Source organism: Pelophylax lessonae (genome assembly GCF_965119305.1).
Source record: "Pelophylax lessonae genome assembly, chromosome: 2".
In the NCBI taxonomy this organism is placed as follows: Eukaryota; Metazoa; Chordata; class Amphibia; order Anura; family Ranidae; genus Pelophylax; species Pelophylax lessonae.
In genome coordinates, this window is record NC_138769.1 from 115,124,414 (window position 1) to 115,138,973 (window position 14,560).

Sequence of the window (14,560 nt, forward strand, 5' to 3'; positions counted from 1 at the left end):
AAACGTTTTATCAGCTTTACAATTTAGGAAGTGGAACTTCTAAACTGAATAATAACGGTACAGAATCTGATCCCAGTACAGGTCACACCAGTATTAACATGCACTCAGACTACTCCTTCCCTGGCACGCCCACATGTCACATGACGTAGTAGACGCTGCCCCAACTAAGATGGCCGCCTCCTCCTCCTGCATAGCATGGAACATGGTTCTCTTCCGGGCTTACTGATAAGGGTGAAAGGTCACTTCCTGCCTGCAGTAAAGATGGCGGCGGTCTCCCTGTAGGATCCGGCTAGCGGTCTCGGGATAGGAGAAGGATTGAGGCTGCCGGGTTGTCAGCGGGGAAGAGTCCTTCACAGAGGTGAGCGGGTTGTGCGGGTGTTGGAGGGGGTCACCTGTCACTCCCAGTACAGCACAAGGGGGAGGAGGGTACAGTGCCAGGGACTGAACACCCGACCCTGCCATTGTCAGTGCTGAATGATTACCCTCCCCCATACCTTCCTGTACATTGCACTGCCATGGGGGGTTCTCATAGTGTGTGGATGGTGGGAATCCACTGGGCCTGATCTGATGACATGCAGTACAATCCATACTCCATGTACATGACATGTCACACACAGGGGGTCATCAATAATCATTGTACTATGGAACATATGGCAGGCAGCCATGTGACACCCCATACACTGCTGTGATTGGCTCTGATGTTGTACAGGACTCTCATTGGATGAGACTATGAATGAATCTATGAATAGATGAATGAATCCTCTGTGTGGGGGGGCCCGGACAGCCGTACTGTTTTTTTAAATTTCGACAACGGATGCGGGGAGAAGATCCCCCCCCCCCCTGGTGGCGGAGGGTGCAGGAGATGGAATATGTAACCTATTTTGAAGGTGAACTTAGCCTTTAAAGCGGTCCTAAAGGCAGAAGGTTGTTTACCATAATGCATTCTTCCCCCCCAATACTTCCTCCAGCAATGTGCGTGAGAGCCTCAGCTGACTGTGGCCTCTCCCTCCCCATTGGCTGAGACAGCACTGGGCGCCATTGGCTCCCGCTGCTGTCAATCAAAGTCAGTCAGCCAGAGAGGAGAGAGGGGACTGGCTGAGCTGTGACTCCTTGTATGAATGGACACTCAAATCAGTGGCTCGGGAGTGAGCCTGCTCAGGGGGCCCCCGTAGCTTGCTGTGGGATAACTTGGCAGGAGGGAGGGGCCAGGAGAGTCAGCTGGGACCCGAGAAGAGGAGGATCCGGGCTGCTCTGTGCAAAACCAACTGCACAGAACTGGTAAGTATAACATGTTTATTACTTTTAAACAAAAAAACAAGACTTTAATATCACTTGAACATGGCACATGCCGCTCCTGACAGTTTTCCTGTGCCGTTTTAGTTTTTCCAATCATGGAGGCTCACGATCGTGTGAAAGTTACCTTGGGTGGTCTGCATGTAAATACAATCTGCCTAGGGACTCCCACTCCTCCAGACCGACATCCACCTATCAAGGCATTTTAATATATGCTAAACTCCTCCCAAAGGCCAGCCCTCTTGTTGAGGATGAAAGCTCTTGGGAAGAGTACGGAGGCGGGGTGCTGTCATGTATTTAGGAAGCTATGTACACCACCCTACATGCTCTTCCCTTCAGCCTGTATTGTATAGTAGAGTATGCCCAGATCCACTGGTGAGGTCACAGGGTCTGAAACAACATGTCATTTAAATAGGTTTTATTTAAACATTTCATTAGTAAGCTGATGAAGGATAAAAGGAGGAATCAGCAAAGGCAAAATAGAAGAGTATTACATTATCACTGCAAAGGAGTGAAAATAAAAAAGTATGTGATCAACAGTTCACTAATCAATGAAATGCAGCACACCGGAGCCGCCCATAGGTCAGGGCTCAACAAAACCCAGGTCGCTATGGTGACTGGAAATTGCGTCCTGGCGCCTGGGTTACATAGCAGCAGTGGTCGGTATTCTCACATGTGTCCCACCCGCGGTTGCGTGGACTAGCGTCATGCTGGCCAATAATTGAGGCCACGGCTTTGTGGCCTGCTGGATGGAGCGAGATACACACTTTATTGTGCAAACCGGCGCCCTCTGGTGGACAGTGCTGTGATGAGCGCGGCTTGCTCTCACTGCCAGCCCGTCCGCCCGCCCACCTCCGACATCATCTTCCCAGGTTGATAGCTGGGCTTGATCGGTCACCCTTTCCTTACTGCTACTGAGTGGACGGGGAGTGCCTTCTATCAGTGCCACTTCATCTGTGCCTATCAGTGCCCATAAGTGCCACTTATCAGGGCAGCCTCATCAGCATTGCCTGACTTTTCAGTGTACTCCCAAATTAAAGCTGGTACTTAAAGTGGAGTTCCACCCTGGGAATTTTTTTTTAATAAAAATACCCCCAGGACAGTCAGGGCTAGTGCATTCCTGCATTTCACAATGGATAGCCTCTGATCTGTCCCGGGTTGCACTTACCTTTTTAGAAGAAATACTTACCTTGAAAATGTATTCTCCAGCGCTGCCATCTCAGGTGTGGGCAGCTGAAGCCAGCGCGATCCTCTTCTGTGTCCTCTTCCGGTGCCGCATCCTCATCCCTGCACAGCTTCTGGGCATGCCCAGAAGCTGTTTAGCAAGGTATGACGGCGCCTGCACCGGAACTGACGGGCCGGTGCAGGCGCATTGATTCCTGGGAGCTATGACGTTCAGCTCCCAGGAATCATTGCAAGCCAGGAAGTGATGAATCGCCGTGGCCGCCGAGGGGAGGAAGAGGAAGTAAGGTAAGTATATTTTCTTCTAAACAAGGTAAGTAAAAAAAGGAAATTGCGATTATCCATTTGTTTTTCAGGTGACCCGGAGCAAGAAGATGGAGGTAAGTATAATTTTAGGGTGGAACTCCACTTTAAAAGGTTAGTTCGTCTTTAAAAAATAAATAAATAAAAAAGAATGAAATGATGAACTAACACCCTACACCCTTTCTACCCATTTCTCTGCTAGCCTTACTGCCATGAGGGATATACAGTTTTGCCATCCATGCAGATTTATTTTATACACCTTTGCACACTGGTACTGACTAGTATTCCAGTGTTTCTCCTCTCCCTCAGTTTCCCTCCCTCATTTAGCTAACAGGCAGAGAAGGGCAAACAAGGACATCCTCAGGTTCTCAATGTCAATTATTAGAATCTCAGCAGCTGGCTTGCACGGTGCTCAAAAGAAAACACAATGCTTTGTGTAACAGAAAAATGCAGGTGAGATTTACCTGCCAGCTTATTGACAATTTTGGGCAATTTGAGGCAATGTTTTTGCTTTTTGCCAAGGCACCCCTAAAGATCCTAGAAGGCACCCTGAGGTGCACATTGGTTGAAAAAAAACTGCTTTAGGTGACCAAGTGCATGTAACACTCGGTTCTGTGGTTGTTGAGCAGCATGGTTGGTCAGCTCACCTCATCCGCCCTAGCCCCCACTGCCCAGGAGACAGCATTCAGCCCCACTGCCAGCAGCTTGTCAAAGTCTATGAGAGGCTGAAGTATGCAGCAGATGCTGTACTGAGAGGAACTTGTGTCTTGGGCCGTATGTGTTCAGGGATGTATTCCTTGGACCAAGAATCCTTGCGTTTGGGCCAGACGTCCCTGTACACATAGGGCCCTAACCTTCTTACTTCAACTAGGACAGCCATCACAAAGGACACCTCTCGTTAAATGGAAGTACTGCCCCTTGTCCTGATAGAGATATATGTATTCTTTTTACCTGTACTTTGGATTTAAAGTCAAACTCCAGGCCAAGAAAAAAAAAAAATACCCTTGTAGTGCCCAACCCAGCACAAACTGCAAAAGGTTAATGCCCTTTTAGTCTAGAGGTAGAGTAATAACATATAATACTTCCTTAGACTCCATCCATCCTATGACTGGTCATCTGAAGCCTCTGTTGTGGGTGGCCATTGCACACTGATGTCATCAAGTACAACGCAGGGCCAATAAAACTACAATCTAAGGGACTGTCCACAACCCAGAGTGTCGGGGATGAGAGGAGAGTGCCAGAGCCTTCTGGAGTGAGAAAAATAAGTATAACAACCTCTCCCTCTTCCCCCTAGAGCAGTGTTTCTCAACTCCGGTCCTCGGGGCACACTAACAGGCCAGATTTTAAGTATTACCTTGGGGAGATGCAGACTAGAATACTGCAATTACTGAGCAGCAAATTATATCATTTATTTCATTTTTCTTGCAAACCTGGCCTGTTAGTGTGCCCTGAGGACCGGAGTTGAGAAACACTGCCCTAGAGCATGGGTGTCCAACGTGTGGCCCTCCAGCTGTTGCGGAACTTCAGGTCTTATGAGGTGTTGCAAGGCTGACAGTTGCAAACATGACTCCCAGTGGCAGAGGCATGATGGGGCTTGTAGTTCTGCAACAGTTGGAGGGCTGCAGGTTGGACACCCAAGCCCTAGAGCTAATGAGCATTTAACCCTTGCAGTGTGGAAGGGGCCCATTCCTGGGTATTTTATTTTTTTTCCATGTGGAATTGACGTTTTAAAGATGAATTCTGATAGGTGACAAATATTTCCTGTGTATCAGAATGTTTTGCTTTGCTCAGTTATTCTCAGAGTGAATATTTAGCCTTTACCTGATTATTCTTTTCTGTCCTGTAGCTGTTCTAGGAAGCCATATACTTGCAGCGATGGCTGCAGTAGTAATGAAGAGAGAAGGACCACAGTTCATCAGTGAATCTGCAGTTCGAGGGAACGCCGCTGTCCTTGATTACTGCAGGACATCTGTCTCGGCCCTTTCTGGGGCCACAGCTGGGATCCTTGGATTGACGGCCTTGTACGGCTTCATCTTTTATTTCCTTGCCTCGTTCCTCCTCTCCTTGCTCTTGGTATTAAAGTCCGGACGACGATGGAATAAATATTTCAAATCGCGGAGGCCGCTGTTCAGTGGTGGGCTTATTGGCGGTTTGTTTACCTATGTCCTGTTCTGGACCTTCCTGTATGGCATGGTGCATGTATACTGAGAATACTGCCTTCCACAAACACTCTTTTTAATGGAAATCATGGACTCCCACCCAATGGTTCATCAGCTAGTCAGGTTTAGTTTTTAAATTAAAGTTATTGCTTGGTTAATAGTAACTTAAAAACAATGTTTTCCTTAATTAAACCCTTCTATATCCCTTGTATTTTGTTAAAGTGGAAATGATTCACAAGAATATTATAAATGAAAGTCCTATAAAACATGCAGTAGTTTATGTTTATCAGCACACAGACTTTTATTCTTTCTTCATTGCCATTGTCCTCATTGCTCAGTAAAAGAGATCTGCTGCTATTTATGTGAGTTGTCTGACATTCTTTGTATCCTTTTTACTCTATGTATATGGCAAAAAATCCTTCTGTGACATTTATAAGGATGAAACGGCTGCTAAAGCTTTCCGTAAACCTACAAAAATGCCTGTTGTCCCTTTTTATACAGGGGGTGGTTACTATCAGGCCAATGTTTTAGCTTTTAGTACTTTGACAATTGCGCTGTCATGCAACACTGTACCCAAATTACATTTTTATCACTTTTTGAGACAGAGCTTTCTATTGGTGGTATTTAATCACCACTGGGCTTTTTTTTTTTTTTTTAGTTTGTGTATAAAATTTTGCAAATAAGTAATTTTTCGCTTTCACTGTTGGGCACTGATAGGTCCTGACTATCTGTGTACATGTGATAGTTTGTGAGAAAGGGAATGTCGATAATCGGCAAGTGTTTACATGTGATCAGCTGTAATTGGACACAGCTGATCACATGGTAAATGGCTGCTCTGATGGGCCTTTTACCATGATCTGTGATCAGCTGTGTCTGAAGCGATCACAGAACATGCCGGATGTGCATCCTAGGGGGCGTGGTCCTGAGAGGATGTCCATGGACGCCCTACCAGAACAAGACTGGCGCGTTGTAGCTGACTTTTTTTTGGCAATAGCGTGGTTCTGAAGGAGTTAAAGCTTTCCCTACTCCATCCCTCCCCTTGCCTTATTAAACTTTTATGTTTTCATTACAGACCTTGGTTTAGACCCAGTTATATAATTACTGGGTACTTGTCCTTCTCTATGCAATGCAGACTGATCCTGGCTGGTGGGAGGGACAGGCTGGGTGCTGTATATGGCATCCTAAAAACATCATCACAAAAGAGCCCTCAGCCCTGATGCAAGCAGTGGGCTGACTCTTAGGAGGAATTATGCAAATTAAAAGCGGTGTTCCAGCCTCCCCTCTCCCCCTCCAAAAATTAAAAGTCAGCAGCTACACATAGACTTTCAATATTAGGACACTTACCTGTCCTGGAGTCCAGCGGTGTCGGCACCCCAGCTGATTTTTTCCATCAGCTCTCAGGTGCTGCCGCCACCATTGCTGATGAGGGAACCCAGCAGTGAAACCTTGCGGCTTCACGGGTGGGTCCATATTGTGCGTGCGCGAAGCTCACTGCGCATTCGGGTTGGCGTGGGGGAGGAGGGGGCCAAACTTCCCAGGGACAGCACCGCCACATACTTTCAAAAACAGGTACACGTGGAACTCTGCTTTAAATATCTCTTGATGGGTGGATGTCAGGATGGAGGGGCAAGCATTTCTATGCAGACTTCATTTGCATGCCGACTTAGGGTCACACCCACATGTGATGCTGAGCATGATTGAAATGGGTAGGCTAAGGAGAAAAAGGCTAGATGATGCTGGAGGTCCTCCAGCTGGGATATGAGCTAGGCTCTATCTGACCTGCTACGACTTCTACTGCACACTGAGAATCTCAGTGTGCAGTAAATCAGAGTAAGCAATATCCGTACAGAAGAGGAGCCTGTACAGGTTGGTTAAACAGAAGGTAAGGCTGGAGTTTAGCATCAAGCTCGCCCCCTGCATCTCACAGTGCAGCATAACAACTCTCTGGAAATTGTTAGGAAAGGAATGCTAGCTCCATAGTAACTAGGTTAAAAGAAAACAGTTATCTGCAGCTGTTGCCAGTTTCCCACAAGTGCAATTATATTTGTTTAGTCCTTAGGATTAAAAATAACCTGCTGATCCTCATTCTGTCCTTTGGATATACTGAAATATTCAGAACTCCCAATCTGCATATTTGTTCCTGGTCAGTGCCCCATAAAAATACAGAAGCCTTTGGATCAGGCAATCAGCATTTTCAGAACAGTTCAATGATGAGAACATTAATATTCCCTCAGTCCCGGTTACCTGTGAGGGTTTACAATCCATGATTTTACGTATAGGAGGATATTCTGTTTTGTTGCGGTACAGAGTGTGTTCTGCTGCTGTTTTTTTCAATGCAAATCAAGTAGTTGGCTGCGCTATTCGAAATAATATATTAATTTACAACTTCCTGTATTTATTAATATACAAATAAACATGAATGATCAAACTTATTCCACTATGAATGTCATTTTAGTTACAAATACACCATGAAGGATTTTCAGTGTTTGGATGAGGAGGTGACGATCCGAGGAGCCAACCTTGATGCAAGCTAAAAATAAGACAAGGAATCTGTCTTTTATGGGTCACAGCTGCATATAGGCGCATGGGCCACATGCACATGGGTTGTTTGAGGCTTCTGACATAAATTGTGGGTGCATTGCTCTTACATTCATTGATGAACAACGCTCCTCCATAATCTTCACTGTAAGGTTTGTAGTGCCACCTTCAGGAGTAGGACACTAAGTAGAAAAGGAACATGGCACCGCCTATGGGAAGTCCTAGCTGCTAGTAAACTCCCTCTCTGCTATAGGCAACTCTGTTCTTTCTGCCTGGTGTCAGGAGAAGGACCTAGTTCCCTGCCCTGATCGGTGGCTCCATAGCTTTTTCTTTTTTCCCTGCTCTTCAATCAACATCTGGGCTGGGCGACAGGCTAGATGAGCTTATGCAAGCATGGCATAAAGCTACTTACAGCAATTCATTACTATGGCAGGTGTATGTTGTAGTTGTCTCTCCCAGATGTTGCAATATGCCTGAATTTTACATCTTAAAGCGGTTGTATACTCGCCTAAGAAAAACAAACCCTGCAGGAGAAAGGCATAATGAGCTAGTATGCACCGCATACTAGCTCATTATGAAATACTTACCTTAAAATGAAGCCCCGACATGGTCACCCGTTCACCGCTGAGGGAGCCGTCATGTTCCCTCGGCGTCTCTTCCTGATTCAGCGGCTCCGGCGCTGTGAGTGGCCGGAGTTGCTATGATGTCACACGGGAGTTACTTTCCTGGCAAAGAGCTCTGAAGGTCCGCCGTACAGGTTTGCAGGTTTAGGAGATATTAATTATACCTACAGGTAAGCCTTATTTTAGGCTTACCTGTAGGTAAAAGGTAGAAAGTGGAGTATACTACCGCTTTAAGCCTCAAACTGGCCGTGTGCATGAGGCTAAAGCAGTGGTTAAAAATGTAAGGTTACCTTTTCAGAATAAACACCTTACAACCTCAACCTCCCCCCCCATTCCCGCTGTCCTTACCTCGGTGGGTGATGAGTTGTCGGTGCCCACAGCCAGTGTAGCAGTCCGGGGGGAATTTGAAATCCCAGCTCATCTCTCTTTAGGGCATCTGGAACAGATGAGATCGGTTCCGGTTGGTCAACACCAGCACAGAGAATCACTCTGACCCGGGGATAGGTGCCTGAACACTATTAAATGTGGCACAGGCTTAGTCCTCTGCGACTTCTGATATTGGCATTAAAGCTTGGGTAAACTTCAGCTGTACATTGGGCAGGCCACATGAGTATGTAATAGAACTGCACAACTAATCATTGAAAAACTGCGATCTCGATTCAACCCCCCCCCCCCCCCTTCACGATCTTAACCCCGCACTTCCACGATTCATGTAAGTGCAGAGCCGTTCTCTGCTCAGACTTTGCCGGCTGTTTTTTTTTTTTTTAATCACAACATTGCTTAGCGCTGAGTGTTAATGAGAAACATTGTATCATTTAGTTCTTTTAGATCAAAGGGATAAACTTTGGTGAGGTCAGTTTAACCACTTAAGGAGTAAAAGCCTTTTTCTGACATCTGTTTCTTACAAGTTAAAAATCAGTATTTTTTGCTAGAAAATTACTTGAACCCCCAAACATTATTTATATATATATATATATATATATATATATATATATATTTTTTTTTTTTTTTTAGCAGAGACTCTAGAATAAGAAATGGCAGCTATTGCAATATTTTATGTCACCCTGTATTTGCACAGCAGTTTTTCAAACGCAATTTTCGGAGAAAAAATACACACTTTAATGAATTAGAAAAAAATAAAAACAGTAAAGTTAGTCCAGTTTTTTTATGCATGTGAAAGATGTTACGCTGAGAATCGTGATCTTTATTCTAAGAAAAAAAATTGTGGTTCTCATTTTATCCAGAATCGTGCAGTTCTAGTATGTAGGATACAGAAGCAGCGTTTGCTTTATTTGCTCTTTCTGTTTCACTTCTACAGTGGTGATTGAAAGTTTGGGCACCCCAGGTAAAAAAATTGTATTAATGTACATAAAGAAGCCAAGGAAAGATGGAAAAATCTCCCAAAGGCATCAAATTACAGATTAGACATTCTTATATGTCAACAAAAGTTAGATTTTATTTCCATCATTGACACTTTCAAAATTACAGAAAACAAAAAAAAATGGCATCTGCAAAAGTTTGGGCACCCTGCAGAATTTACAGCATGCACTGCCCCCTTTGCAAGGCTGAGACTTGCCAGTGTAATGGATTGTTCTCAATCATTGTCTGGGAAGACCAGGTGATGTAGATCTCAAAGGTTTTAAATGCCCAGACTCATCTGACCTTGCCCCAACAATCAGCACCATGGGATCTTCTAAGCAGTTGTCTAGAAAACTGAAACTGAAAATAGTTGACGCTCACAAAGCTGGAGAAGACTATAAGAATATAGCAAAGCGTTTTCAGATGTCAATATTCTCTGTTCGGAATGTAATTAAGAAATGGCAGTCATCAGGAACAGTGGAAGTTAAAGCAAGATGTGGAAGACCAAGAAAAATATCAGACAGAATAGCTCGCAGGATTGTGAGAAAAACAATTCAAAGCCCACGTTTGACTGCATGATCCCTCCAGAAAGATCTGGCAGACACTGGAGTTGTGGTACATTATTCCACTATAAAGAGATACTTGTACAAATATGGTCTTCATGGAAGAGTCATCAGAAGAAAACCTCTTCTACGTCCTCACCACAAAAATCAGCGTTTGAACTTTGCAAACGAACATATAGACAAGCCTGAGGCATTTTGGAAACAAGGTCTGTGGACCGATGAGGTTAAAATTGAACTTTTTGACCGGAATGAGCAAAGGTACGTTTGGAGAAGAGGCACAGAATTTAATGAAAAGAACCTCTGTCCAACTGTTAAGCATGGGGGTGGATCAATCATGCTTTGGGGTTGTATTGCAGCCAGTGGCACAGGGAACATCTCACGAGTAGAAGGAAAAATGGATTCAATAAAATTTCAGCAAATTTTGGATGGTAACTTGATGCCATCTGTGAAAAACCTGAAGTTAAAGAGAGGATGGCTTCTACAAATGGATAATGATCCTAAACACACTTCGAAATCCACGGGGGATTACATCAAGAGGCGTAAACTGGAGGTTTTGCCATGGCCTTCACAATCTCCTGACCTCAACATAATTGAAAATCTATGGATAAACCTTAAAAGAGCAGTGCGTGACAGACAGCCCAGAAATCTCAAAGAACTGGAAGACTTTTGTAAGGAAGAATGGGCAGAGATACCTCAAACAAGAATTGAAAGACTCTTGGCTTGCTAAAAAAGCGTTTACAAGCTGTGATACTTGCCAAAGGGGGCAGTACAAGATATTAACTCTGCAGGGTGCCCAAACTTTTGCAGACGCCATTTTTTGGTTTTCTGTAATTTTGAAAGTGTCAATGATGGAAATAAAATCTAACTTTCATTGACATATTATAAGAAGGTCTAATCTGTAATTTGATGCCTTTTGGAGATTTTTCCATCTTTCCTTGGCTTCTTTATGAACATTAATACAAATTTTTACCTGGGGTGCCCAAACTTTCGATCACCACTGTATGCCAAAGAGAGTTGTACCACTTTTGTGCACAAATATTTCAATATAAAAGTTGATGACATTTTTAGGTATAGAAAGTATGCATATGATCAACTTATTTTTACATAAACTGTAGATTTTAGGCTGGGTTCACACTGCTGCGAACCACAGTTATTCCAGTGCGGGTTCCCACATTGTATCAGACTCACAGGCAGTTCACACTACTCTCTACGAACTGCAGTGTCAATGTCAATGTAAAGTTAATGACATCCCCAAATTGGTTCGTAGAACGCAGTGCGGACTGTGAAATATGATGGGAATCGGATGGCATGGGTCTGAACACCCATGCGATCCGATTCCAGTGTGGATCAAAAAAAGGATCTTGCTATTCTGGTCCGAATGCGATACGATTTCAGCCATACAAACTATATGGCTGAATTCACATTTTACAGACATTGCATGTAATCACATGCGATGTCTGGTGTTGCATTAGTGTGAACCCAGCCTTAATCTACAGCAGTCAACAGTCTTATACTTAACCGCCTCAATACCGGGCACTTTCACCCCCTTCCTGTCCTGGCTAATTTTCTGCTTTCAGCTTTGTCACACTGTGAATGACAATTGTGTGGTCATGCAACACTGTACCCATTTCTTTCAAACAAATATAGCTTTCTTTTGGTGGTATTTAATTAACATTAGGTTTTTTATTTTTTGCTAAACAAATGAAAAAAGTTTAAAAAATGCATTTTTCTTTGTTTCTATTATAAAATTTTGCAAACAAATAATCTTTCTTCATAAATTTTAAACCAAACTGTATTCTGCTACTTTTCTTTTTTGAAAAAAAAACCCCCAAATCCGTGTACCGTATATTGTTTAGTCTGTAGAGACAATTGAGCACTGTCCGTGATACTTTTTTTATTTGCACTAACATACAATTTTTCAGGACAGTCCTGAAAAATTTGTATGTTAGTGCAAATAAAAAAAGTATCACGGACAGTGCTCAATTGTCACTGTCGCAAGTGCACTAATACGGCTACAATGACCTTAGTTTGTAGGAAAGTTATAGAGTCCACAAACTATGGTATATGGAAAATTGAACATTCCTGATGTACTGATGGCCTTATTTTATTTCTTGAGGCCCGAAAATGCCAGGACAGTACAAATACCCCCCAAATGACCCATTTTTGGAAAGTGGACAGTCCATGGCATTTAGTAAGAGACAAGACAAGTTTTTTTGAAGTTGTAATATTTTGTCACTATTTTTTTTTTTGAAAATGAAATTTAAAAAAAAACAAACATTTTCTCAATTTTTAGATGCAATCACCAGTGTAGTACAGCCTCATCATATAAATGATGTAACAGTGATCAGGGACACTGACTGGTGAAAGGGAAAACACACTGTGACCAGAGCAATACAGTGTTATCATAGTAACATTGTACTACTCTGGGAAAGTGATCTCTTTTTTTTTTTTTTTTTTATACATTATGGTTGCTTATACCAGTGACTTTCACTGGTATAAGCAACCATTTTTACTAAATGAAATGGATTCATTCAGTCTATTTTGATTAGCTGCGATTGGCCAGCCATTGTTTACAATTGTCATGTGATCTGCTGTGATTGGTCATGCTGTAACTGCCCCCTGCCAGCTCTTAGTCTTAGAACTGAGTGATCACATGAACGCTGATCGCTCAGTTCTCCATCTTCACTGAGCAAAAAGCGGTGACTGTCAGTCACCGGCTTTCTGCTCTGCCCCTCCAGCACTCACTAGAGCACCGAACTGTGGAGGAGGCAGGAGTGACGCACTAAGAGGCTGAGCCAGCTTCTGGTCCAGGCTTCTGTGTGGATCCCTACAATAAAGTTGGGATCCTTGCAGAGCCTGGACCGACTCTGTGATGTCAGCTGACACCAAGCTTTAGCCTGCTGTTGGCTAAATCCGGGTCCCAGGAGTGCAGAAATACTACACCCCTGTGACCCACATAAAAAGAATGATCAAGAAAGCTTCAGCCAAACTTCTCTTTTAAGACCCAACTCCAGGAATATAACAAAAAAATCACATTTGCAGTGTAAATACATGTCACATATTTACTTGTAATTATCTGACTACACTGAAGTTAGGCATATTCAAAATCAATAGGTGATTGCTCATCAGATAATTAGGTGTGAGGACACAAACACCAGCAATGTGACCTGGCACAGAAGGATCCAAACCTCCAGCTACCTCATTATACAATCCCAGTGAGGCCACCATGAGTTGCTATAAATGACAATGCAATACTGTACACACTGATTACAGAGTGAGTTGCCATGTCACAAGGACTATCACTGGACACTTTACAGCTAGCAATGAACAAGAAGCTTTGGAGTTTGGACTCCTTTAGGATAGGATAGGAACACATTCACTAGACAATATTTTGTTAAATTTGGACACGACTCAGCATTTGTCAAACAGCCAACATTTTATTTGTAATATTCCCTGAACAGATTATTTAGCACAGTCTTTCTTAACCTTTTAACATCAAGAAACCCTTGAAATATGGGCCGGCTCACACTCTTGCGAGTGCAGCGATCGCATGTAATTCAGAGCGCACTGCTCCTTCATTACATGTGATCGGATGTGTAGTGCAAATTCAGCCATAAACTTTGTATAGCTGAAATTCGCACTGCACCCGCACAAAAGACGCACAGGACCCTTTTTTCCAGCCGCATCAGGATGGGATCGCACAGTGGTTCACACTTGTGCGATCCGATCCTGTGCGAACTGTCAGATCGCACTGCGATATGCGATCAAACTGGGGGTGTCGTTACTATTTAATTGACACCCCCTGCGTATCGCATATGGCAGTGTGAACTGCCAGATGTGCGTTTGCAATGCGGGAACAGGCTGCGAGTTCGCAGCCTTCCGGCATCGCACAAGTGTGAACCGGGACAAGTCTCGGGGGAACCCCTGCTAATTATTACTTTATCTACAGCTCACAGTGCATTAGCATAAACATTGGGTTGTAGATATAAGAATGTAATAGAATAAGGAATATGGTGGAATTAGCATCTTTGACATCCAGGGCTGCCCTACAGGACCAAATTATTTTCAGTATCAATGAAATGAAAGTTATTATAATAATAGCAGAAAAAGAAACCCAGACAGTGAAAATTGCAGTATTTTTCCTCACATCGGGATGAGTGAAGAAATACATTGATGGTCAGTGACGTATCCCCCTTCACTGTTGGGCATAATGAAGGGTCTTCTTAAACTGGTCACTACTGAAATTGGTCTTTACACTGTTAGTCAGTGGGGACGAGCCTCCTTAGATTGGTCGTCAGTTGAGAAAGATCCTCTTAGCTTGGTGGTCAGTGCGCAGCGGCCTTCTTAGATTGGTGGTCAGTTCATAAGGGCCTTTTTAGACTGGCGGTCACTGGAGAACGGCCTTCTTAGATTGGTGGCTAGTGGGAAGTATGCCCCCCTACAGATAACTAAAAATATATTTGGTGTCAGTGGTTAATTTTTAAAGGACCCCTAGTAAACTCTGGAGGAAACATGATTGAGAAAAGCTTAAAGCGGTTGT

The 14,560-nt window shown here is 43.6% G+C and overlaps 1 protein-coding gene across 1 annotated transcript; it reads left to right on the top strand.

Moving 5' to 3' along the window:
* The first annotated feature begins 204 nt into the window (after positions 1-204).
* On the top strand, positions 205-5,291 carry EMC6 (ER membrane protein complex subunit 6). The gene is made up of 2 exons (XM_082247274.1): positions 205-358; positions 4,625-5,291. Exon 2 carries the CDS (start codon positions 4,654-4,656, stop codon positions 4,984-4,986), a length of 333 nt encoding a protein of 110 aa, XP_082103400.1. The 5' UTR covers positions 205-358; positions 4,625-4,653; the 3' UTR covers positions 4,987-5,291.
* Positions 5,292-14,560: the final 9,269 nt, after the last annotated feature.

Bases quoted from the DNA above. Each gene is read 5' to 3' on its own strand.
- EMC6 (XM_082247274.1), top strand. From the start codon at position 4,654: ATGGCTGCAGTAGTAATGAAGAGAGAAGGACCACAGTTCATCAGTGAA.